The 22,456-nt window shown below is 51.0% G+C and overlaps 1 protein-coding gene across 1 annotated transcript; it reads right to left on the bottom strand.

The window, feature by feature from the left end:
• Window positions 1-1,130: 1,130 nt before the first annotated feature.
• Window positions 1,131-20,764, bottom strand: LOC128828041 (keratin, type II cytoskeletal cochleal-like). The gene is made up of 9 exons (XM_054012343.1): window positions 20,242-20,764; window positions 19,017-19,225; window positions 12,678-12,738; window positions 12,374-12,469; window positions 7,618-7,782; window positions 7,359-7,484; window positions 4,577-4,797; window positions 3,217-3,251; window positions 1,131-1,387 (listed from the first exon to the last, which is right to left on the bottom strand). The coding sequence occupies exons 1-9, from the start codon at window positions 20,653-20,655 to the stop codon at window positions 1,200-1,202; spliced, it is 1,515 nt and encodes a 504-aa protein (XP_053868318.1). The 5' UTR covers window positions 20,656-20,764; the 3' UTR covers window positions 1,131-1,199.
• Window positions 20,765-22,456: the final 1,692 nt, after the last annotated feature.

Raw genomic sequence — 22,456 nt, 5'->3', positions numbered from 1 at the left:
CCAGTGCCATATTTGCACAACAGGTGCCCTCAATGAGGCCTATTCCTCACATAACCACACTCGAGTTCCCAGCTGCTGTTCTGGTCTAGGTTATACCTGGCAATAAAGCGGCTAATGAGTGGGACAGCAAGAACCAGGCACCTGGCTAAAAAAATACACCTCTTCCTCGATATAACGCTGTCCTCGGGAGCCAAAAAATCTTACCACGTTATAGGTGACACCGCGTTATATCAAACTTGCTTTGATCCGCTGGAGTGCGCAGCCCCCCCAGAGCACTGCTTTACCGCGTTATATCAGAATTCATGTTATATCGGGTCGCGTTATATTGGGGTAGAGGTGTCGATGTCCTTCGGAAAGGCAGCATGATCCAGTGGATAGAGTGCTAGATCGGTCTGTTCCGAGCTCGGCCACTGGGCTGCTGTGAGATCTTGGACACTTCACTTCTCTGCGCTTTTGCATCCCTTCCTTCACCTTGCCTAATTAGGCTATAGGCTGGGGAATGTATTGCAAAATTTAAAGTAATTTTTGGGACATTTAATTTTGGGCAATTTTATGCCCTTCAAACTTCACTGTGTGTGCGTGAATTTTTCTGCATTCTAAAAAGCCAATTTTAAATCTGTCTGCATTTTTTTCTGTAGAAAGAAAGAAAGAAAGAAAGACTGATTGGAATTTTAGCCAATTTCTTTTTTTTTAAACAAAATTAGGACTATTTATGGATTCTTAACTAAGCGTGGAGGTTTTCAAAGCAGCCTAGGGGTTTAGGTGCCCAAATCCTATTCAGTGGGAGTTCAGCACCTTATTCGCTTGGGCTCATTTGAAAAATCCCAGCAGAAATTTAGAAAAACTTGATGTTCAAATGGTTTTGCCTTTGGGTGGGTGAAATTCACCTTCATGCAGAGAGCCAGCCCAAGGGCTATAGAGGGACTTAAGTCACGTGTAGGCATTAGCCTGTCCTCTGCACAGGGGTGAATTTCACCCTAGATCCTGCTCTTGGTGGCAAAGCTCAATGGGGAAGAGTCAAGCCCTGGGCTATCTGCGGTGGGGTCATGCACTGTGATGTATCTTACTGGCATTTCATTCATCACTGCAGCATTTTGCAACCAGTTCGGCTGTCAGGAGACAATAAAACCTTTTTCTTTCTATGCCATTTATTTATTTTTGACTCATATTCCGGCAGTGATGGGCTTGGTTTTTGGAGCTTAGTTCCTGTCACTTCTTCTGCTGGAAGAGGTTGTTCTCAGAGAGTACGCTTTCATACCACCAGGGCTCCCTCCGGAGGAGAAGGAGAGGCCCCCGCTGCCCATTCCGCTTCCCAGGCCGATTCCTCCTCCGAAGCCATACCCACCCGCGCCGCTGTATCCGCCTCCAGCGCTAGAATTGAGCACAGCTATGGAGCAAAAACAAAACCATCGTAAATGCCCAGGTTTGCAGATCCACTCCAGTCAGCACCAGTCAGTTGTGCCCAGCTGGTCCAGAGAGGGCCTGATTCTCCATCGCCCTGCACCCTGTGTCGTGATTCACACCAGTTCAAAGAGACTGCCAAGTGTGCAAAGGAGCCATTTTGTGTGTCCTTTGCACTCATTTTTGCACTGGTGTAAATCACAACACAGGGTGCAGAACAATGGAGAATCAGGCCCTGAGGGTGCCATGGGAACAGGAGCACGACCTGGCCACAAGGCCCCAGTCCTGCATTAAGAAGCACTTCTGCCCACCCCTGTCCTCATGCAGATTCCCATTCACAATGGGACTCCCACACGGAAGCAGGTTTCTTTTCCATGTTGGCTTTTGAAAAATAATTAAATTGCATATTATCAAATAAAAGAAATCAAACGAAAAGCCTGGAGCACCCATGGAATCGGCGCCTACGGGGCTGTGATTCCCAGCTCCTGTAGTCATACTCCTGCTAGCTCTCATCTGAGCTAGCACGCTACACACAGTAGTGGAGCCGCGGCAGCTCAGGCGGTGGGGTCAGGAAGGTTTCTACATGGGGCAGCTCTGTTGCCCCCGTGCTCCCATGGCTGCGTTACTAATTCTGGAGAACTAACTCGGATGAGAGCTGGCGTGAATATGGCTACTGAAGCTGGGAATCACACCCCTAGCTCATAGCGGTGTCAGGGAGAATCAGGCGCTGTAGGTTTGGCGGGTGTGTGAAAGGTCCACAGCAGGGGTGGGGATCCTACGGCTCGCGGGCTGCATCCGGCCCGTTGTTTCATTTCAAGTCTCTGCACCGTGGGCCGGAAGCCCCGAGCCTCGGCGCTCTCCCGCCGGCGGGGCTGGAGCTGTGAGTGCCGGCTTCTCAGAAGTCCAGTCGGCTCCGCGCAGCGACCGGCATGTCCCTGCGGCCCCTAGGAGCAAGGGCGATCAGGGAAGCTCCGCGCGCTGACCCCGCCCACTGCGCCGGCTTCGCAGCTCCCACTGGCTGGGAACCGCAGCCAACGGGAACTGCAGGAGCAGCGCCTGTGGGCACGGGCAGCACACACCGCGCAGAGCCTCCTGGCCCCTCCGCCTAGGAAACCTGCCTTAGCCCCGCTGCACTGCTGACTGGGAGCCACCTGAGGTAATCGCCACCCGGCCAGAGCCCGCACCCCAAACCCCCTGCCCCAGATCGGAACCCCCTCCCGTACCCTAACTCCCTCCCAGACCCCACACCCCAACCCCCACCCGCACCTCAACCCCCTACCCCAGCCCTGAGCCACCTCCCACACCCCAACTCCCTCCCAGAGCCCACAACCCAACCCTCTTCTTGCACCCCAACCCCCTGCCCCAGCCCTGAGCTCGCTCCCGCGCTCCAAACCACTTGGCCCCAGCCTGGAGCCCCCTCCTGCACCCCAAACCCCTCATCCACAGTCCCACACCAGAGCCTGCATCCCCAGCCGGAGCCCTCACCACCTCCTGCACACCAACCCCATGCCCCAGCCTGGAGCCTCCTCCCACACTCTGAACCCCTAATTTCTGGCCCCACCCTGGACCTAGGGGAAGCCCCAAGCCTTCCCCCGCCCCAGGCAGTGCTGTGTGTGGCCTGCAACTGATTTTTTCTGTAGGTCAGTGGCCCCTGATAGAAAAAAGGTTCCCCACCCCTGGTCTATAGGATATTATTGGGGTCATCCTCATTCATTTTCTCTAGGGATACAATAAATAAAATAAATGGCCTGTGAACCTTGAATTGCATTTTCTCAAACCTCTCTAGGGAAGGAATTAATTGTAAAGCCAACTCACAGATGCTGACATTCCCGGCGTGGTCCCCAGCCAACCTGTTGATGGAGGAAAACAAAGGCAAGAAAGAAGAATATTGGTTAGACTTCTCATCAGATATGGTACCCAGAGGCTTTTGGCTTTGAAGATCAGCACAATGGGAATGCATTATGATTGCTGTTATAAATAATGAATATAAGACAGCTGTATCATCAGGTACTTTGTCCACTGCTAACAACAAACACGCTCCAGCCCTTCAGGACATGTGTTGTTAATGGCACATTAGTGGCACATCCTACTCCGACAGGAGCTGATGGAAGTAGATTTGGTTGAAAATTTTCCATCAACGTGTGTTATTTTTAATAGTAAACCGTTTTGTTGGGGTTTTACTTTTTGACAAAATGGATGTTTCCATGGAAAATGTCACTTTGGTCAAAACAATTTTTGAATTTTAGTTAAAAAAATGAAAAATTTTCCCACGACCAATAATCTGTTTATACTGATTTTTTTTTTTTTTTGCCAGCAAGAGAAAACAGAACATGCTTTGAGCAGGGGGTTGGACTAGATGATATTCCAACCCTGATATTCTATGATTCTATGATTCTATGTTTCATTTTAAAAAATGAAATGTTTCGAAGAAAAATGCTGTCAAAACTAAAAAAAAAAATTCATTTTCATTGAAATTTTTCACAGGGAAAAACCATCAGCGCTAAATGGGATTTTTGCTATGGACGTCAATGGAAACGCAGCAGGGCATTGAAATCTGTTCTGGGCTCAAGTGGGACTGATGTGGGTGCTTTCGCTTTTCCCTGCCTCTGGGGTTAACTTTTCTCCCACCTCCATGAATATTCTCATTCGACAGATGTACCTTAGCAGTAATGCCCCAATCCAGAGAGGAGCTGAAAACTTGCCTCTCCCATTGAGGATGACAGTCACTGAACCCCCATCTCTCAGGATCAGGCCCTGTATGTCTTTTACCTTTATGGAGTAGTTTTAAAGCCCTGAATCCTGCTCCAGTTAAGACAGGGGTAAAACTCTCGTTGACTTCAAAGGAAGTAGGATTGAGCAAATGATACAGCAAATGATGCCTCATGGGAAACTCTGAACAACACAGGACCTCATTCCTCACTGCCTGGCTCTTGTCACCATTCACCCCCACGTGCAAAGCAGGTGTGAAATGCCACCATTCTGATGTGGGAGCATCACGCATCTTCTTTGCACAGGTGTAAATAACAGTTCAAAGTGGAGGACAATGGAGAAACGGGTCCTTCTTTCTAGAAACGATTTTGCATGCTGTACACACCATGGGTCAGACCCTCTGGGGAAAACTGGCCTAGTTCTGATGCACTATTCCAATGATTTTAGGCCTGTATATTGCACCCACCTGCTCTCTTCTCCCTCCAGCAGCTTCCTGTAGGTGGCGATCTCGATATCCAGCGCCAGCTTGACGTTCATCAGCTCCTGGTACTCCCGCAGCTGACGTGCCATGTCCTGCTTGGCTTTATTCAGGGCAGCCTCCAGCTCCTCCTGTTTTGCCATGGCATCTTTGATGGCCCTCTCACCACGTTCCTCGGCCTCAGCAATGGCTGCCTCCAGCTTGGCGCGCTACAAGTGCACAACACGGGACTTCGGTGTGAGTTTCAGCCCCTTGGTGTGGTATTTCTGTTCTACTATCTATCTATGCCATCTACGGTATCCATCCTTCCCTCTATGCCATCTATGGTATCCATCCATGCATGACATCTATGGTATCCATCCATCCCTCTATGCCATCTATGGTATCCTTCCATCCCTCTATGCCATCTATGGTATTCATCCATGCATGATATTTATGGTATCCATCCATCCATCCATCCATGACATCTATGGTATCTATCCATCCATCCATGAAATCTATGGTATCCATTCAACCCTCTATGCCATCTATGGTATCCATCCATCCCTCTATGCCATCTATGGAATTCATCCATGCATGACATCTATGGTATCCATCCATCCATCCATCCATCCATGACATCTATGGTATCCATCCATCCATCCATCCATCCATGACACCTATGGTGTCCATCCATCCCTCTATGCCATCTATGGTATTCATCCATGCATGACATATATGGTATCCATCCATCCATCCATGACATCTATGGTATTCATCCATCCATCTTTGTACTGGATGGACAGACACACAAATAGATAGACCTATCCATCTATCTATCCATCCATCTATCTGTCGATGACATCTTTGTATCAGAGTCAGATATACACAGAGAGAGATGGACTATCTATCTATTTATCTATGTATCTAATCTAGGCATTCCCAATGCACAATGAGTTAGTTGACTTCTTCTTAGAAGTTACTCCAGCTGGAGCTGCCATTCTAGATCGGACCTTGGGTCCATTTATGGTAGTTGGGCAATGAGCAATACCTGACCTTCCAGAGGACAACAAAAAAATCCCAGTGCAACCTGCCTATCTACGGATGGATTGTATTTCTAGTGCACCCTTTACTGTAGTATCAACATTACATACATCTGTAGAATAGTACCAATGTTAGGTTGGAAAGACTTGCTTTTAAACTGTCATTCATTATTCAAAACCAACTTTACTGGATCACAATATTTGCTTGTGAACGCCTGTTCCAGCCACCCTGCCCTGAAACCAAATAAACACCCGCTGAGTGATTCACAATAGCTTATCTCCCCGCTTTGTGTGCACTCTGGTTATTCATTGCAAATATCCACGCCTTGCAGGCAATGAACAATCAGCTTTGCAGGAGTTTTAAACATCTCTTTGATGAACTGATTAAAGCCCCGGGATGAAGTGAAGAAAAACCCCAGCCTGGCTGAATGAGCGGATCCCATGGACACCTGGCTCTTCCCTGATACAGAAAGGGAGTGGAGAAGTTAGGTGGATAGATCATAGAAGTCAGAGATGGCAAAGAATTGGAGTGTCATGTCCCTCTCCGTAACCCATGCAGGATTGCTCCCTATTGCCCTGAAATTAAACACCCTGGCTGGCCCGGGGCAGCTGACTTGCGCTTGTGGGTCTCAGGCTGTGGGGCTGTAAAACTGCATTGTAGGCCTTGGGGTAGAGTGACCATATGTCCGGTTTTGGCTGGCAAAGGTGAGCATTCATCAAAAAAGTGGGGTGTGGAGGAACATGCGCGGGGCAAGCAGGGATGCCAGCCCCGTGCAGAGGGGGAGGCAGGGCTTGGGCTGGGGGCAGACAGGGCTTAAGCAAACAGCTATGCCAGCCCCAGCCTCGCATGGGGGGCAGGCAGACCTCGGGAGAACAGCAATGCCAGCCCTGCATGGGGGGGCGGGGAGGAGGCTCGGGGAAGCGGCTCAGGACAGTCCTGTGTGGGGGGAGGGGTGGCGTGGGCCAGCAGCTTGGGCCAGCCCCATGCATTGGGAGAGGGGGAAAGGTCTCAGGCTAGCCCCACACGGTGTCCCGTTTTCCCTCAGATTGCAGCCTGGGCTCTGGGATCCTCTCCCGTTGTGGGATCCACCTTGAATGGTCCCTTAGAGTATATACTAACGACCTATGCTAAACAATGTGTTCCACCTTGAATTTAGCTTAGATGCTCGAAGTCCTGTTCCCAGACCCGAAGAAGAGCTCACCAACAGAAGTTGGTCCAGTGTCTCTCTATTAAGTGTCTCCCAGTGTCCCCCATTGTCTCTCTATTAACCTGGGTGTCAACCGCAGCTGCTGCAGTGCTTCGTGGGAGTTGTAGTCCCATGTTCCTCGTGGCCCCATTCTTTTTTATGGGCCCGGCTCTCCAGTCAGACTCCATCCTCCATGATGCACTGCAGAGCCTCGCTGTGGCTGAGCCATCATGACATAGAGCCAGGAATAGAAACCACATCTCCGGACTCCTACAACAGTGTCCTATCCACTCGACCATGACTGCATGAAGCACTGGCCAATGGAAGTCATGGTGGTAGTACTGGGACCAATATAATGAGGGACATCAATTTCTGGAGATTGCTGTTGCCTTCCCTAGCAAGATCTTCATCTTCTGACATTATAACTGCAGCTTTACCCAAGTGCTTTTAATAGGCACTGACCGTAAGGCCTCCTACTGTATTTATGAACCTTATTTCTACTAAACTCACGACTCAACACTCTGTGGAAGAAGCGGCAGGAAAACCAGGCCAACTCCTCACCTGGCTTTTCACGTTGTCAATTTCAGCCTGCAGTCTATGGATCATGCGGGTAATCTCCGTGATCTCCGTCTTGGTGTTGCGCAGTTCATCCCCGTGTTTCCCCGCCGTGGCCTGCAGCGTCTCGAACTGCGACACACAACAATAGCTCCATAAAGGACAGTCATCACGATAGCTCTCAATGGCCCCTCACGGACCAGCCTCTCCAGACACATATTAAATAGCAGAAACTCCTAGTTCCCCGATTTCCATCGTCGCTCACCTTGGTTTGGTACCAGGACTCAGCTTCCATTCGGCTCTTCTTGGCCATGTCCTCGTACTGCGCTTTGACCTCAGCGATGATGCTGTCCATGTCCAGGTTTCGGTTGTTGTCCATGGTGAGGACCACAGAGGTGTCAGAGACCTGGGCCTGCAGCTCCCGAAGTTCCTGCAAATTACATGAAAAAAATTATAATCTCAATTGGCTAATTTTCTATCTCAGCTGAGCTTAGGGGTTGCCAACTTACTATTTGCAGAAAACCGAACACCCTTGCCCCGCCCCCTACCCCGCCCCTTTCCCCAGGCCACACCCCCTGCTCACACCATCTCCCTCCCTCCGTTGCTCACTCTCCCCCACCCTCGCTCACTTGCAAATTTTCATCGGGCTGGGGTAGGGGGTTGGGATGAAGGGAGGAGTGGCGGTGAGGGCTACGGGTACAGGCTCTGGGGTGGGGCTGGAGATGAGGGGTTTGGGGTGCAGGAGAGGGCTATGGGCTGAGGCAGGGGGTTGGGGTATGGGACGGGGTACGGGATCTAGGCTGGGCGGTGTGGTCTCTGGGGTGGGGCCATAAATGTGGGGTTCAGGGTGCAGGAGAGAGATCCGGGCTGGGACAGGGGGTTGAGGAGTGTGGGAGGGTGAGGGTTCCGGCTGGGGGTGCGGGCTCTGGGGTGGGGCCGGGGTTTGAGGTGCAAGAGGGGGCTCTGGGCTGGGGTAGGGGGCTCGGGTGCAAGAGGGGGTGCGGGCTCTGAGCAGCGCTTACCTCAGGCAGCTCCCGGGAAGCTGCCGGCATCTCCCTCCGGCTCCTAAGCGGAGGCACAACCACGTGGCTCTCCGCACTGCCCGCGCCTGCAGGCACCGCCCCCTCAGCTCCCATTGTCCATGATTCCTGTCCAATGGAAGCAGCGGAGCTGGTGCTGGGGGCGGGGGCAGCGCACAGAACCTCTGTGGCCGTTCCTCCGCCTAGGAGCCAGAGGGAGATACCAGCAGCTTCCCGGGAGTTGCATGGAGCCGGGTAGGGAGCCTGCCTGCGGTGCCGACTGGACTTTTAACGGCGCGGTCAGCGGTGCTGACCGGAGCCACTGGGGTCCCTGGGTTCCAAAACCAGACACCCGACAACCCTAGCTGAACTGCCTGATTTCTCCCTCCTGTTCTAAGGTATCACTTTTAGAAACCAATTAAGATCAGACAAGAGAAGGAAAGGAAGGGAGATAAGAGGAAACTTGTCAAACAAATCGTTAACCAGGAAGAAATCCAACTAAGTGTCACAACACTGTAGCTGCCAAAACAGATCCTTCTGATGCTGCAAAGTGTGTGTGTGTGTGGTGGGGGGGGGGAAGCAGAGATGGAGCTGACACCCGTATCCAAACTCACCCAAAGTTTAAGGGGGTCTCTGTAGAGAAAGGATCCCAGCTGTGGTGTGAAGGGCCAGATCCAAATGTATTCAAAGTTTGGATCCAGAGGTTTGGAGCCGGCCCAACATTACTACAAATTTAGGGCCAGATTCTACCACTCTTAGCCAAGGATGTAAAGTGACTATCTCTACTGACTGCCAACTGAGCAAGCCAAGTTTAAAGTAAGAGGGATAAATTAGAGAGGGCTCTCCCTACTCTCCCTAGCAAAGGCAGGCACAGCTCCTGCGATGGGGTGATCACCTCACACGGGATTGAAAGGGTTAAGGTGGCCAGGCAGGCCAGTTAACTCCAGAGGCTGCATCTGGAGGAAGAGCCAGGAGCAGGTAACTAATTGGAAGCAGGTTCAGCTGTGCAGGAACGGGGGGTGGGGGGAGTGCCTGTATAAAGCCAGGTAACTGACAACAGTTGGGGGCTGCTGGAAAAGGCTGCAGGAAAGCCTGGGAAACGGGAGAAGGTTTAGACCTGGTACACCCAGAGGGAGAAGGGGAACCAGGGGTGGTGGGAAGCAGTCTAGAGAAGGAGCAGTGAGGACTGAGAGAAGAAAGCCCAGAACTGCTGAGCTGAGGGTCCCTGGACTGGAACCTGGAATTGAGGGCAGGCCTGGGTTCCCCTGCCAGCCACTGAGGGAGTGAATGAGAAGACTGCCTACGCCTACTGGAGAGGCAAGACTGGAAGGGGAGAAATGCTGAGTGATCCAGCCAGAAGGAAGAGGATGCTGCGGTTCCTGGAGTGAGAATGTGGCTGCAGACCAGAGGGAGAAGCGGAGCAATGGCATGGAAACCGCAGAAGGGGGTGTCAACCTCAAGAGCTAATCCCCAGAGTGACCAGGAGGAGGCGCCAGACCAGAGGGGAGTGGTGCAGACTGTGACAATTTGGTGGAGAACGCAGGCACACGGTTGCTCCTGATACAAGGGGAGGTTGAGAGACTGTGGTGGACTGTGAAAGACTGTATAAGGCAGTTACCCTGATGCAAGGCGAGCAGGACAGACTATTGTAGAGATGCCTGAGGCAAACGGCAACGGAGCCGCAGTGCACGGAAGCTTTGTTTGCAGAGGGCATTTAGACCCTCCGAGGCTGGACTCCAGAATCCCCACCCCTGCAGAAGTGTGTGTGGATGGATCCAGGCCCTGCTGCAGCAGGTGCAGAGAACCAGCAGAGACAATGGGAGACACATTGGTATGTGCAGAATTATTTGGCGCCAAACTGCGGCAGACTCTAGTTATAAGCTCCTGCAGGAAGAAATTAGTAGAGGCCGCCGGGCGTGAGATAGGAAGGAAGGTATCGAGCCAGGAGGCCGGAGGCCTGGGCACAGGAGTGTTACACCTGTGAGCGAGGAGGACATCAGAAAAGGGAGTGTCCCTACTAGGATGGGGGAGAGAAGACAGCCCAAAAGAATGTGTCCTGTGGGGCGAACAGGAAAAAGAGGGGCATGTTTTGCCTGTGATCAGCGGGGGAACCTCTGGAGGAGATGCCCATTGTAGTAAGTGAAGGCCCTAATGAAGGCGCAGTATGAGGCCTGAGGACTGAACCAAACTAATGTAATGGTCAAGACTTTGCTAATATAAAGCAAAGTTAAGCTGTGAGCCAGAGGCAGGCCCTGCTCACAGAAGCTGGCAAGGAAAGGGCTGGTGTTGCATAAATATATATTCACCAAGCAAAGTTAAAGTATAAACATGGTACCAAGAGGTACCATACGGGAACATTCCACAGATAACATGGAACAGGCCGACCCATCCCAATGACAGGGGCAAAAGGGTAAAATGATGAATAGAGTTGTTTTGATGGAACCAACAGGTACAAGGTGAGAGGCGGCACCTTACTACGTAGAGGGTTGCACCTCAATACGTCAGGAGTGATGTGTAACTTGTTTGTACCTGTGTATAAGAATGTATCCCTGGGGTGGTGTCTTTGTCCGGCCACGGGGGCAGTGGAAAGTCCCGCCACTGAGCCGGGTCCTTGCCAAGAGGCACTTTCTCGTAGTATGCCCTGAATTAGGCTCACAAACCTACAGGGAACTGCAAATTGTGTCCGAGATCGCAATAAACCTGGCCGAGGGGCCTTTGTACCATACTAGACTCTGTGGTCATTGGGGGTTCTCGTCGGGTTTGCTGTGTCAGCTGTCTGCGCAGAGCTGGGGCAGCACACAGAGGGAACACACGCACGCAGCCGAGTGATATCAACAGGAGAAAGCAGAAGCACCACACCGGTAGCATCTGACAACACCCATATATGAGCTGTGAGGTGAAGGCTAGCCCAGGGGAAGGGGCTGGGCAATAGAAGGCCAAAAGGAAGCCTTGCGGACAAGGCAAAGAAAAGGGTTTGCTTCGGGTGCCATGAGGCTGGCCATATAAAAAGGCATTGCCCACTTAAGAGAGGGCGTGGTAGCAAAGGGGAAGTATGGGTCCCAGTGAGGCAGGAAAAAAGGGGTTACAAGATAGAACAACTGGAACAGAGAGGGCCCAGGTGAACATAGGAACGACCACAGAAGGGCAGCAGACTACAGTGGGGCCTCAGACCCTGACGGAAAGGGTATTGGAGGCTTACCAATGCGAATTGGAGAGAGGCCCAAGGTGGAGTCTTTGGGCATCATGACCAGTACTCAGTTAACTCTTTTGCCACAAGAAAATCAATATTAATTTTTTTTTTAGCTTGCGCCACTTGCATCTTCTGCAGTAAACTGCCCATATGCATAGGACCTGATTCTCCTCCTTACAACAGTATAATTCTATTATCTTCCAGAAAGCTATTCCTGATTCTCACTTCGAATCATAGAACTGGAAGGGACCTCGAGAGGTCATCTAGTCCAGTCCCCTGCACTCAAGGCAGGACTAAGTATTATCTAGACCATCCCTGACAGGTGTTTGTCCAACCTGCTCTTAAAAATCTCCAATGATGGAGATTCCACAACCTCCCTAGGCAGTTTATTCCAGTGCTTAACCACTCTGACAGTTAGGAAGTTTTTCCTAATGTCCAACCTAAACCTCCCTTGCTGCAATTTAAGCCCATTGCTTCTTGTCCTATCCTCAGAGGTTAAGAAGAACAATTTTTCTCACTCCTCCTTGTAACAACCTTTTATGTACTTGTTTAAGTGAGAGAAAAATCAGGATCTATCCATCCATAATATTTACATACCATAGCACTAATCACCAAGCATCTCCTTGGAAGTTACACACCATCAGTCTGTCTATTTACGATTAGGAAGACCAGATGTCCCGATTTTATAGGGACAGTCCCAATTGTGGGGTCTTTTTCTTATATAGGCTCCTATTACTCCCCACCCCCTGTCCCGATTTTTCACACTTGCTGTTTGGTCACCCTAATTTATGATAGAGGGAAAAGTCACTTACTGCTTCGTAGAGAGACCTCAGGAAGTTGATCTCATCGGTCAAGGCATCTACCTTGGCCTCCAGTTCCACCTTGTTCATGTAGGAAGCATCGACATCCTGAAGAATAATCAGAGATACAGTGAGACCAAGTTTGGCTTCAGTGGGTGTCAGGGGTGCTCATTGTCTCTGAAAATCAGACTGTTTATTCAGGTTCCCAGATAAGAATTCGGGGGTTGCCTACATCCAGGGCTAGTCTACACTAGAAACGCTACAGCGCCTGTGAAAATCAGCTTCTGCAATTTCATTCCAGGATCGTGCCACTCACCTTTTTCAGAATGACAAACTCATTCTCTGCTGCCGTGCGCTTGTTGATTTCATCTTCGTACCTGTTGGGAGGAAAGGAAGTGACGTTGGTTAGAGCTAAAGCTGGTCAGGAATTTTTAGACAAAACGTCTTCTCGTCGTAAACGCCCATTTGTGAAACTGAATCTGTTGGTTTGGCTAAATCTCCTGATTTGAGAAATGTTTTTTTTTTTTTTTAATTTTGAAATTGTAGAAACAGGCCCGTTTAACGTTTTAGAAACAAAGCTTCAGTGTTCGGTTCCAAATGACTTTTTTGTTTTGAAATTTTACTTCATTTTATATACCTTAAAAATAGCCTTAAAAATGTTACAACATTGAAATTGAAACATAACATTTCAGTTGGGCCCAATCTGATTTTTTTCCAGGTGATCATTTTACATACATGTCGGGGATTTTGACTTTTTGTTCTGATGTGGGATGGGGAAAAAAGTCAAATCTCAGAAACTCTCATGGAATGGGAAAACCGTTAGTTAGTGCCTGGCCAAAAATTCACAGTGAATAACTTAGCTGATCAGTTTAGCCTCTTGCTCCATTTGAGAATCATCTCCAGTCAGTGTATGATTTCCCACCATGCGTTTGTCATTTGAAATTGTTTGCTGCAGGTTCTGTGGAGCGCCTTTTAAAGTGTGTGTGTGTGGGGGGGGCGCATAGATTTGTCCCCTCCCTCATCTGACCCTCCTCTTCCCTTCTTAGGGCTCCCCCCAGCAGCCTGACCCCCCCACCCCATGAATAGCCCCTACACCAGAGGTGAGCAAACTACAGCCCGCAGGCCACATTCAGCCTGTGGGACCATCCTGCCTGGCGCCCAAGCTCCCCAGCCCCTCCCCTCCAGTCCTCCTCCCCCGCAGCCTCAGCGCACCGTGCCGCCGGCACAATGCTCTGGGCGACGGGGCTGTGAGCTCCTGGGGCAGCGCAGCTGCAGAGCCCGGCCTGACCCAGTGCTCTGTGCTGCACGGTGGCGGTGGCGTGGCCCAGCTCCAGACAGGTGGCGCGGCTGTAGCGCCGCCAGCCACCAGTGCTCCAGACAGCAGGGAGGGTTGGATAGAGGGCAGGGGAGTTCAGGGTGGTGTTCAGGGGGCGGGGGTGTGGATAGGGATCAGGGTGATCGGGGGGGAACAGGGGGTTGAATGGGAGCAGGGGTCCCGGGGGGGGGGCAGTCAGGAAGGAGGGGGGGTTGGATGGAGTGGCGGGGGGCAGTCAGAGGCAGGGGTTAAGGGGGCAGTCAGGGGACAGGGAGAAGGGGTGGTTGGATGGGGCAGGGGTCCCGGGGGGCTGTCAGGAATGAGAGGAGGAGTTGGATGGGGTGGCGGGGGTCCAGGGGAGGTCAGGGAACAGGGAGTGGGGGGGTGGATGGGGCAGTGGTCCCGGGGGGGAGCAGATAGGAGGTGGGGGCTAGGCCTCGACCCCATCCCGTAACCAGCCCTCCATACAATTTATGAAACCCGATGCGGCCCTCAGGCCAAAAAGTTTGCCCGCCCCTGCCCTACACTCACACCCTCCAAATTTAACCAAGTAATCCTTAGCCCTAGATCCTCAGCTGGTGTAAATCAGCGATGGCACTACTCCTATTTGCACCAGCTGAGGGTCTGACCCTTGGTCTGCCCAAACTGCTCATTGCAAGTGTCCAAGAGTTGAAATTCATGCTGTGTTAGTTGTCTTTGATCGGACACACAAGTCACATGCTGTTCCGGTTGCCTGTTTGGATGAGTGGGATCTCTTGAAATCAGGTTTCTGGTGCAAATAGTCACAAGTTCCTCCCCAGGATATCCGCCAAAAGCAAATACAGGTGCAAAAGGGGTGTGAATCGTTACAGCAAATTCATCCAAACTTGGCTGGCAGTATTTCCTCCTTCTCATTATGATGGCTATTATTAAGCACATCTTTATACCAGGATTTCAAAGCATTTTGCCGGCATTGATTAAGCCTCAATACCCCAGTAGAAGGTCAACAAGTGTAATTAGTCCCTTTTCACAAATGGGGAAACTGAGTCACGGAGTGGTGACGGCTCAAATTTTCCACTGCTCTCTAATTTGGGCTACATCTGTTTCTGGAGATCCATTTTTTATGACTAGTTGATTGTACTACAGTAGGATCTAGGAGCCCTGGTGGCGGCCCAGGACCCCATTATGCGAGGCACTGTACAATCACAGAGCAAAAAGACCCATCTTTAGACGCGACCGGCTGGCTCCTCTGCATAGCGCCACAGTCTTAACTGGAGCCACGCTATTTTACACCCCCTGAGGATCTGGCCATGAAGCCTGATTTTTAAGAATGCTGAACATTCAGAATTCCAGCTGAAATTAACAGGCACTACCGGAGCCCAGCTGCCCCTCTGAAATGCAGGGCTGCATGTGAGTCAAGTGAATTTTCCACAGCAGAGTGGAAAATGCCACCTGGAATACCTGAAACCCAGCACAACAGCCCCTGAAATCCCCAGCAGAGCAACTCCGGGGTTTTTTATTCTAGCTGTCTGGGAGATACTTTTGCTGGGATCGTAAGACCTGCTCTGTTCGCTGACACTGCGGCTGCACATAACGTAACCTGTTGCTTTCCAAAGTGCTTTGAGGAACGTGGAGTTTAACAGGCACCCTGGAAGCTGCAGTTCTGGTTTCTATTGCCTGCAGCAGAGCGCTGCCTTGCATATACAAAGCCGGGTCTTCAGCTCGTAAAACTCAATGTGACTCCATTGAAATCAATGGAGCTGCACCAATTTATATGAGCTGAGAATCCGGCGTTCTTGAGTGTATTGCATAACTTGACATTTATACTGGCATGCTGTGCACACAGAACCTGTAGTGTGGCGAGAAGGGGATGAAATAAGTGAACAGATGTCAAAGGAGTTACATGCCTCACCCCAAATAAGGGTAGGTCTTCAGTTCACATAGGTTTGAGCCCAAGCCCCTTCCGTCCACATACAAACCATTCTGACTTGGGGCAGCAAAACTCAAGCATCCCGGTCCCAGAACCCTGCTTGGCCAGTGGGTCAGAGGCCGAGTCCCGCTCAGCGGATGGGTCCAAGCCCTGTCATATTCCAGTGTGGATGCAGCTCAAGCCACAGACCCGAGTCAGAAGGACTGTGTTGTACACTATGAATGCCTTAGCACAGCTGAGAGATCTGAGGCCAGCAATTCTAAGCCCAGGTTAACAATGCCAGGGCCGCCCAGAGGGGGGGGCAAGTGGGGCAATTTGCCCCAGGTCCCAGGCCCTGCAGGGGCCCCCATGAGAGTTTTTCGGGGCTCCTGGAGCGGGGTCCTTCACTCACTCCGGGGGCCCCGGAAAACTCTCGTGGGGCCCAGGCCCCCAGAGCTTCTTCCGCTCTGGGTCTTCGGCGGCAATTCGGCGGCTGGGGGTCCTTCCGCTCCGGGACCTGCCGCCGAAGTGCCCTGAAGACCCGTGGTGGGGGGTCCTTCCGTCCCGGGACCCGCCGCTGAAGCGCTGGGTCTTCGGCAGCAATTCGGCGGCGGGGGCCCCCCGCCACCAAAGACCCCAGGCCCCCACAATCCTCTGGGCGGCCCTGAACAATGCAGTGTGGATGGTCAAGCGCAGGCGTGGAAACACGAAGTCCACAAGCCCGGGTCCCACTATTCTCAGTGGTGGCAGATGACAGAACAAGGAGCAATGGTCTCAAGTTGCAGTGGGGGAGGTTTTCGGTTAGATATTAGGGAAAACTTTTTCAATAGGAGGGTGGTGAAGCACTGGAATGGGTTCCCAGGGAAGGTGGTGGAATCTCCTTCCTTAGAGCTTTTTAAGGCCCGGCTTGACAAAGTCCTGGCTGGGATGATTTAGTTGGGGATTGTTCCTGCTTTGAGCAGGGGGGTTGGACTAGATACCTCCTGAGTTCCCTTCCAACCCTGATCTTCTATGATTCTATTCTATGATTCTATGACCTGGGTTTACAATGCAGTGTAGGAATGCCCATTATCGGTATCAATCCAGGTACCGAATCCAGTATGACTGGAGCCTGATTGGACGTATAGTAGTGTAAAACAGGAGCAACTCCACTGATGTTACTGGTGTAAACCTGGTATGAGTGAGAGAAGAATCACAACCATCTTGATGAGTTTCATGCTTCAAAATTCTTAGGGCCTGATTCTTATTTACAATTTGACCCTTTTTTACACTGCTCTGCCTTTGTAAAGGGGCCTTGCAGTGCGTGTTAATTACAGACACACTCAATTGAAGGCCCCTTCACGCTGCCAGAGCACTGAAGCCCCTGGGCTTCATTCTCCACTGCCTTTGCACCTGGGCAGGGGTTTACACCCACTTTGCACGGCTCCAGTGAAGCTACATTTATGCCAGCGGAGGATCTGGGCTGAGGAAAGGAAGCTTTTAAAACACTCTTTGCATCGGTGTAAAGCATTGCTCCATTAATAAATCAAGCCGGGGGACATCCCATAGCCAGGAGATAATGCAACTCCCGACAGTCTTCATTTTGTTTTATCTACATGCCTCTCAGCTGCACCTGTGCAGGGATTACCAGTTATTGACTTTTCTCCTGACACTCCCTGGGGTTTATCTGCACTATTTACAGTTCCTGTTCACTCCAGTTTGCCAACTGTTTTTTTAACATCCCCTCCTCAGATGGGCGCGGCCTGAGGTGAAAGGAGCAAGGAGTGGTTTGAGTTGGACTTTCCTAAGGGATTTGGTTAAGATCGAGAAGCCCCTTGTTAGAACGCAAGTCATTTTTTCCCCATTGTTTCCCTGGGACTATGTCAATGACAGGTATGTAACGTTATGAATCAGAGGGACCTACTCTATAGGCAGTGTTGCCTACTGGATAGTGCTGTGGACTGGGACTTGGGGTAGGTCTACACTACCCATGTCACAGTGCGGCTGCGGCAGCTCTCCCGGCGATTGAAAAAAACCACCCCAAACGAGCAGTAGTAGCTTTATCTATACTCTCTATACTGGCACTTTTCAGCACTAAAACTTTTGTTGCTCAGGGGGCTGGGGGGTTTCACACCCCCGAACAACAAAAGTTTTAGCACTGAAAGTGGCAGTGTAGACACAGCCTTGGGAGACCTGCCTCTGCCACTGGCCTGCTGGGTGACCTTAAGCAAGTCATTTCACTGCCCCGTGCCTCAGTTTCCCCATCTGTAAAAGGGGAGCAATGATACTGACCTTCTTTGTAAAGTGCATTGAGATCTACTGATGAAAAGTGCTTATAAGAGCTAGGTATTATTATCTTTAATAGCTGTGATATATGTAATTTAGCCTTTTCTATGATGATGTTGTGACATGACCAAAACATTGTGATGTTTCCAGGAAGAACTATTTTAAAAGTGCCAATCCACACAGAAAAATTGAAAAAGGCCGCTTGTTTGTTACAATTCGGAACAAAAACACATTCTGAAATGTCAGCATTTCCCCCCGGGAGTGGAAATTCTGTTTCCCGACCGGCTTTAGTACAAAGTCTCTGTTTGCAAACAAAGCTTTCTCCCTGGCTACAACTGATGTGGCTTTTCAGTCCCTCTTCCAATACTGTATCTGTAACTCAGCCAAAGGTCAGCCACTAACTACAGGGCTGGAAATCTCATCTAAATTGTCTTGGCACATGCAAATCATGTCCCTTAGAAGATTACAGTAGATTGATTCTACAAAACTGTGCTGTTGGAAGCACGTGTGTACAAATGTGACACCGACAGACCTTAGTCATTGGTGGACGGGATCGAACCTGGGACCTCAGCAGGGCTGCCCAGAGGATTCAGGGGGGCCTGGGCAAAGCAATTTTGGGGGCCCCTTCCATAAAAAAAAGTTGCAATACTATAGATTACTATATTCTCATGGGGGCCCCTGTGGGGCCCGGGGCCTGGGGCAAATTGTCCCACTTGCCCCCCCCCCCGGCAGCCCTGGACCTCAGTGCATGAGCCAAAAGCCATTTGGCTCTTAGCTAAGGTTGTAGCATGTGTGCATGTGCACGCGCACACACACACACACACACACACACACACACACACCCGTCTACCTCAGTGCCACTAGATGGTTATTGGTGGGCAGGATCGAACCTGGGACCTCAGTGCATGAGCCAAAGGCTGTAGTTAGCGCGCGCGCGCGCACACACACACACACACACACTACCTCAGTGCCACTAGAGGGGACAGAACACTACAGCAACAGGTGTGGGGAATACACAAGCAACAGAAAGCAATTACTGTCTGGCATGTAAGGTATTTTCTGAAATGGGTCATAGTCCCCTGCCTTCGAAAGGATTCCCCCACTGAAGAGCCTGAGCTATCTTTGCAAGGATACCAGACGGCTCTCCCGGGCTCAGCAGACCGTTAGACAACTAGATGATACATTACTTGTTCCTGAAATCCTCTACAAGATCCTGCATGTTCTTCAGCTCGCCCTCCAGGCGCCCCTTGTCATTCAGCCACCCGTCTAGCTGCTTCCGCAGGTTGTTGATGTAGGCCTCGAACATGGGAGCAATGTTGCTGCGGGTGGTCTTTTGGTCCTGCAGGAGGCTCCATTTGGTCTCCAGCACTTTGTTTTGCTGCTCTAGGAAGCGGACCTGCAAGCCAGGAGGGGAACCAGACCTCGTTAACGAGCCAGCTATAACGGTATCACAGGGGTTCTCAAACTGGGGGTCAGGGCCCCTCAGGGGGGTCATGAGGTTATTACATGGGGGGTCGCGAGCTGTCAGCCTCCACCCCAAACCCCGCTTTGCCTCCAGCATTTATAATGGTGTTAAATAGGTACAAAAGTGTTTTTAATGTATAAGGGTGGGTCGCACACAGAGGCTAGCTGTGTGAAAGGGGTCACCCGTGCAAAAGTTTGAGAACCACTGGATTGCTTCAAGGACTTACATATTGTGCGAGGTGTGGGGGAGGGGAAAGGGATTGGAACTATTCAGGGAGAGGTTTTGAGATTCTGAACCGAGATAACACCCCAGTTTTCCTACGACTGGTTCACTCGGCAAAAGCAGCTTTTTATTGTTAGAGAGGGTCAGATTTTGCTTCCCCTGGGAATCTGCCTCATGACTTCGAGGGCAACTGGATCATAGAGCTGAACGCCCGTCACCCTTTGAGGGGATTTAAAACCCCCCAGCCTGGATTCCCATCCAAATTTTGCACATGGATCAGTTGCCCAACTGGGGTAAAACAGCAGAGCTAAAGGGGTGTCAATTAACTTCAATAGAGCCACACCGATTTACGGCAAGTCCTGAGAACAGGTCAGCTCAAAGCCCCAGACCCAAGCACCACCTTGAGTTGGTGGTGTTGGATTAGCACCCAGATCTGACCTTTCGGGGCTTCTGAAATCCCTGGGATTTTTGCAGCGTAGCCTAGGTTCCCTGAATGGCACCAGCTTAATAAACAGGGAGCAAGCGCCGAGGCCTTCACTGAAGCAAAAATTGTTGTGGAAGTCAACAAGAGTAAGAATTCAATAAGGGCTACAGGATAATTTTACCATCCATCTTGAGAACTACGGGGCCTGATCCAAAGCCCACTGAAGTCCAGGGAAAGTCCCCCGCTGGTTTCACTGGGGTTTGGATCATCTCACGAGTTGCCACCTGTTCCTGCATCTCACCTTGTCGATGAAGGAGGCGAATTTGTTGTTGAGGGTCTTGATCTGCTCCTTCTCCTCTTTACGGACCGTCTGGAGGGTGGGGTCGATCTGCACGTTGAGGGGCACCAGGAGGTTCGGGTTGATGGTCACCTCTTGGATGCCGGCACCTGCGAACCCACCACCAGCTCCTGCGCTGTACCCAGCGCCGAGCCCATATCCAGACTGGACGCCGTAGGAGCTGCCTCCACCGCCCAGCGAAATCCTCTTGTTGGCAGAGCCTAGACTATAGAGACTGGAGCTGCCAAAGCCACCTGCCCTTCCCAAGCCAGCACCCCCGCCCAAGCCACGGGTCGAGGAGACATTGCTGACTCGGACCTGTCTAAAGCTCCCTGGGGGGGCAGCAGAGCGAGAGCTGAAACTTACAGACCTCGACATGGTTACTGGGCTGGGTTCTGTCCTTCCCCTCCCAAGAAAGCTCAGGCCGGCTACAGTGGAGCTCAGGAGAGAGCAAATGCGTCCCTCTGAGCCTTCCTCTCCTTTTATCCGTTAGAACAGCAGGGCTTGGTTAAAGGGCAGAGGAAGGATCATTTTACGGAGGGCTGGGTGTGGCTGGCAGCTGGCCTAGCTCATTCAACCTGCTGAAGGCGGAGCGTTGGGGGAATGCTCCCATGAAATAGTATCCCTCCTTTCCTCTCACAGATGTTAGCAGAGGGTTCTTTTACTCCTGAACCTTCCTTTATTTCTTTGCCACTTGGAAAGAACTTTTATAGCCTCAAGACATTGGGATTCATTTGTATATTTCCTCTAGGTTCAAAAAAGCGAAAATAAAGGGCAGCCATCCCTTAGCAGTCCCAGGGGGCCTGATTCTCATTGCCACTAAGTCCCTTTTCCCTGCTCCGGCCTGCACAGGAGCGTTAAAAAGGAACAAAGGCATGTGACGTTGCCCGGGCCAGAATGGGGGGAAAGGGGGCCTTTTGCGAATCAGGCCCAGACCACCCGACATAAATCAAGACATCTACCACAACCGCCTTCCCCACCCGCCCCCCCCCCCCCCAAACAATACAGTAAAACCTCAGAGTTACGAACACCTTGATAATGGAGGTTGTTCAGAACTCTGACATGGTCAGAACTCGGAGCAAAACGTTCCGGTTGTTCTTTCAAAAAGAACAGCTGCACATTGGCTTAATACAGCATTGAGACTTTACTCTGCAGAAGAAAAATGCGGCGTTCCCTTGGTTTGTATTAGCGTACGTTGAACAGGGTACTGGCCTGTACTGGCGCTTGGTTTCGTTCGTTTTTCTCGGCCGCTGCCTGACTGCGTACGTCTGGTTCCAAATGAGGTGTGCGGTTGACGGGTCCGTTGGTAACTCTGAGGTTCTGCTATATATGGCAGATCCCAATTAAACGTCACCGCGCAAGAGAAACAAGGAAAGGCACTCAGACAGCACTCCTTTGAGAGCAGCTGCAGCCTATACGACAGGGGAGACACGCAGGGCTGTCGCCTGGCCTCTTCCCGTTTCTTCTGACTTGTTTCCCTTCTTGATCTCAAATAAAAGCCAGTTGAGACTGAAGGTGTGTGTTTTGCACTCTGGGCAAGGAAATGTGCGGCGGTCAAAACAAGCAGGGTCAGCTCCTGGGGTAATCCATCTGATTCCCGCACAGAAGGAGGCACAAAGTACAAATATTTTTGAAAGCCTCTCCCACTTCTGAATGTCTACAACAAGGAGTATGTCCCTGCTAGGCTCTTTAAGCCCTACCCTGATATTTGAAAATCATGCATGGTTATTTAACCCCCTGCGCTCTTCTGTGGGGCAGAATGAGATGGGCAGGGGATGATGCTACAATGTTCTGGCTAAATCACTTTCAAAATATTTGCGCACCCCTATGTGGGAGGCAACTGGAGTGGATCGCAGCCGCTCCAAGCAGGAGCCTCTTTGTTAACCATGTAGGAGAAATAGCTTTATTGAGTGACTTTATTGACTGACCGACAGACACACTGGGTCTGCTGCTTCCTTTCCTTGCACCAGTGCTTAGGTTGGATTTAGTTAACGCGCGCTAGCAAAGCCCGGCCCCGGTACAATCTCTTTGCCTAGCGTAGAACCGAATTAACACCTGGCTCTTGGTTTTTAGCTGATGGAGCTTGAGCGTTGGCTCCTTTGTAGTGTCTTTTACACCCGTGCAAAATGGGGACAAAATGCAGCCAAGCACAACTGGGTGTGTTTCACGTTCAGTTTGC

Source organism: Malaclemys terrapin, chromosome 23 (assembly GCF_027887155.1).
Source record: "Malaclemys terrapin pileata isolate rMalTer1 chromosome 23, rMalTer1.hap1, whole genome shotgun sequence".
NCBI classification, from domain to species: Eukaryota; Metazoa; Chordata; order Testudines; family Emydidae; genus Malaclemys; species Malaclemys terrapin.
Note: the sequence above shows the minus strand (reverse complement) of the source record. Positions and strands in the feature narration are given on the sequence as shown.

What these genes read in the sequence shown, in the direction of transcription:
- LOC128828041 (XM_054012343.1), bottom strand. Translation starts at nt 20,655, where the DNA reads ATGTCGAGGTCTGTAAGTTTCAGCTCTCGCTCTGCTGCCCCCCCAGGG. An exon ending in TGAGGTCTCTCTACGAAGCA is followed by an intron (nt 7,783 to 12,373) that starts GTAAGTGACTTT and finishes TGTAATTTGCAG; the next exon opens with GAACTTCGGGAGCTGCAGGC. An exon ending in AGTCCTGGTACCAAACCAAG is followed by an intron (nt 7,485 to 7,617) that starts GTGAGCGACGAT and finishes TGTGTGTCGCAG; the next exon opens with TTCGAGACGCTGCAGGCCAC.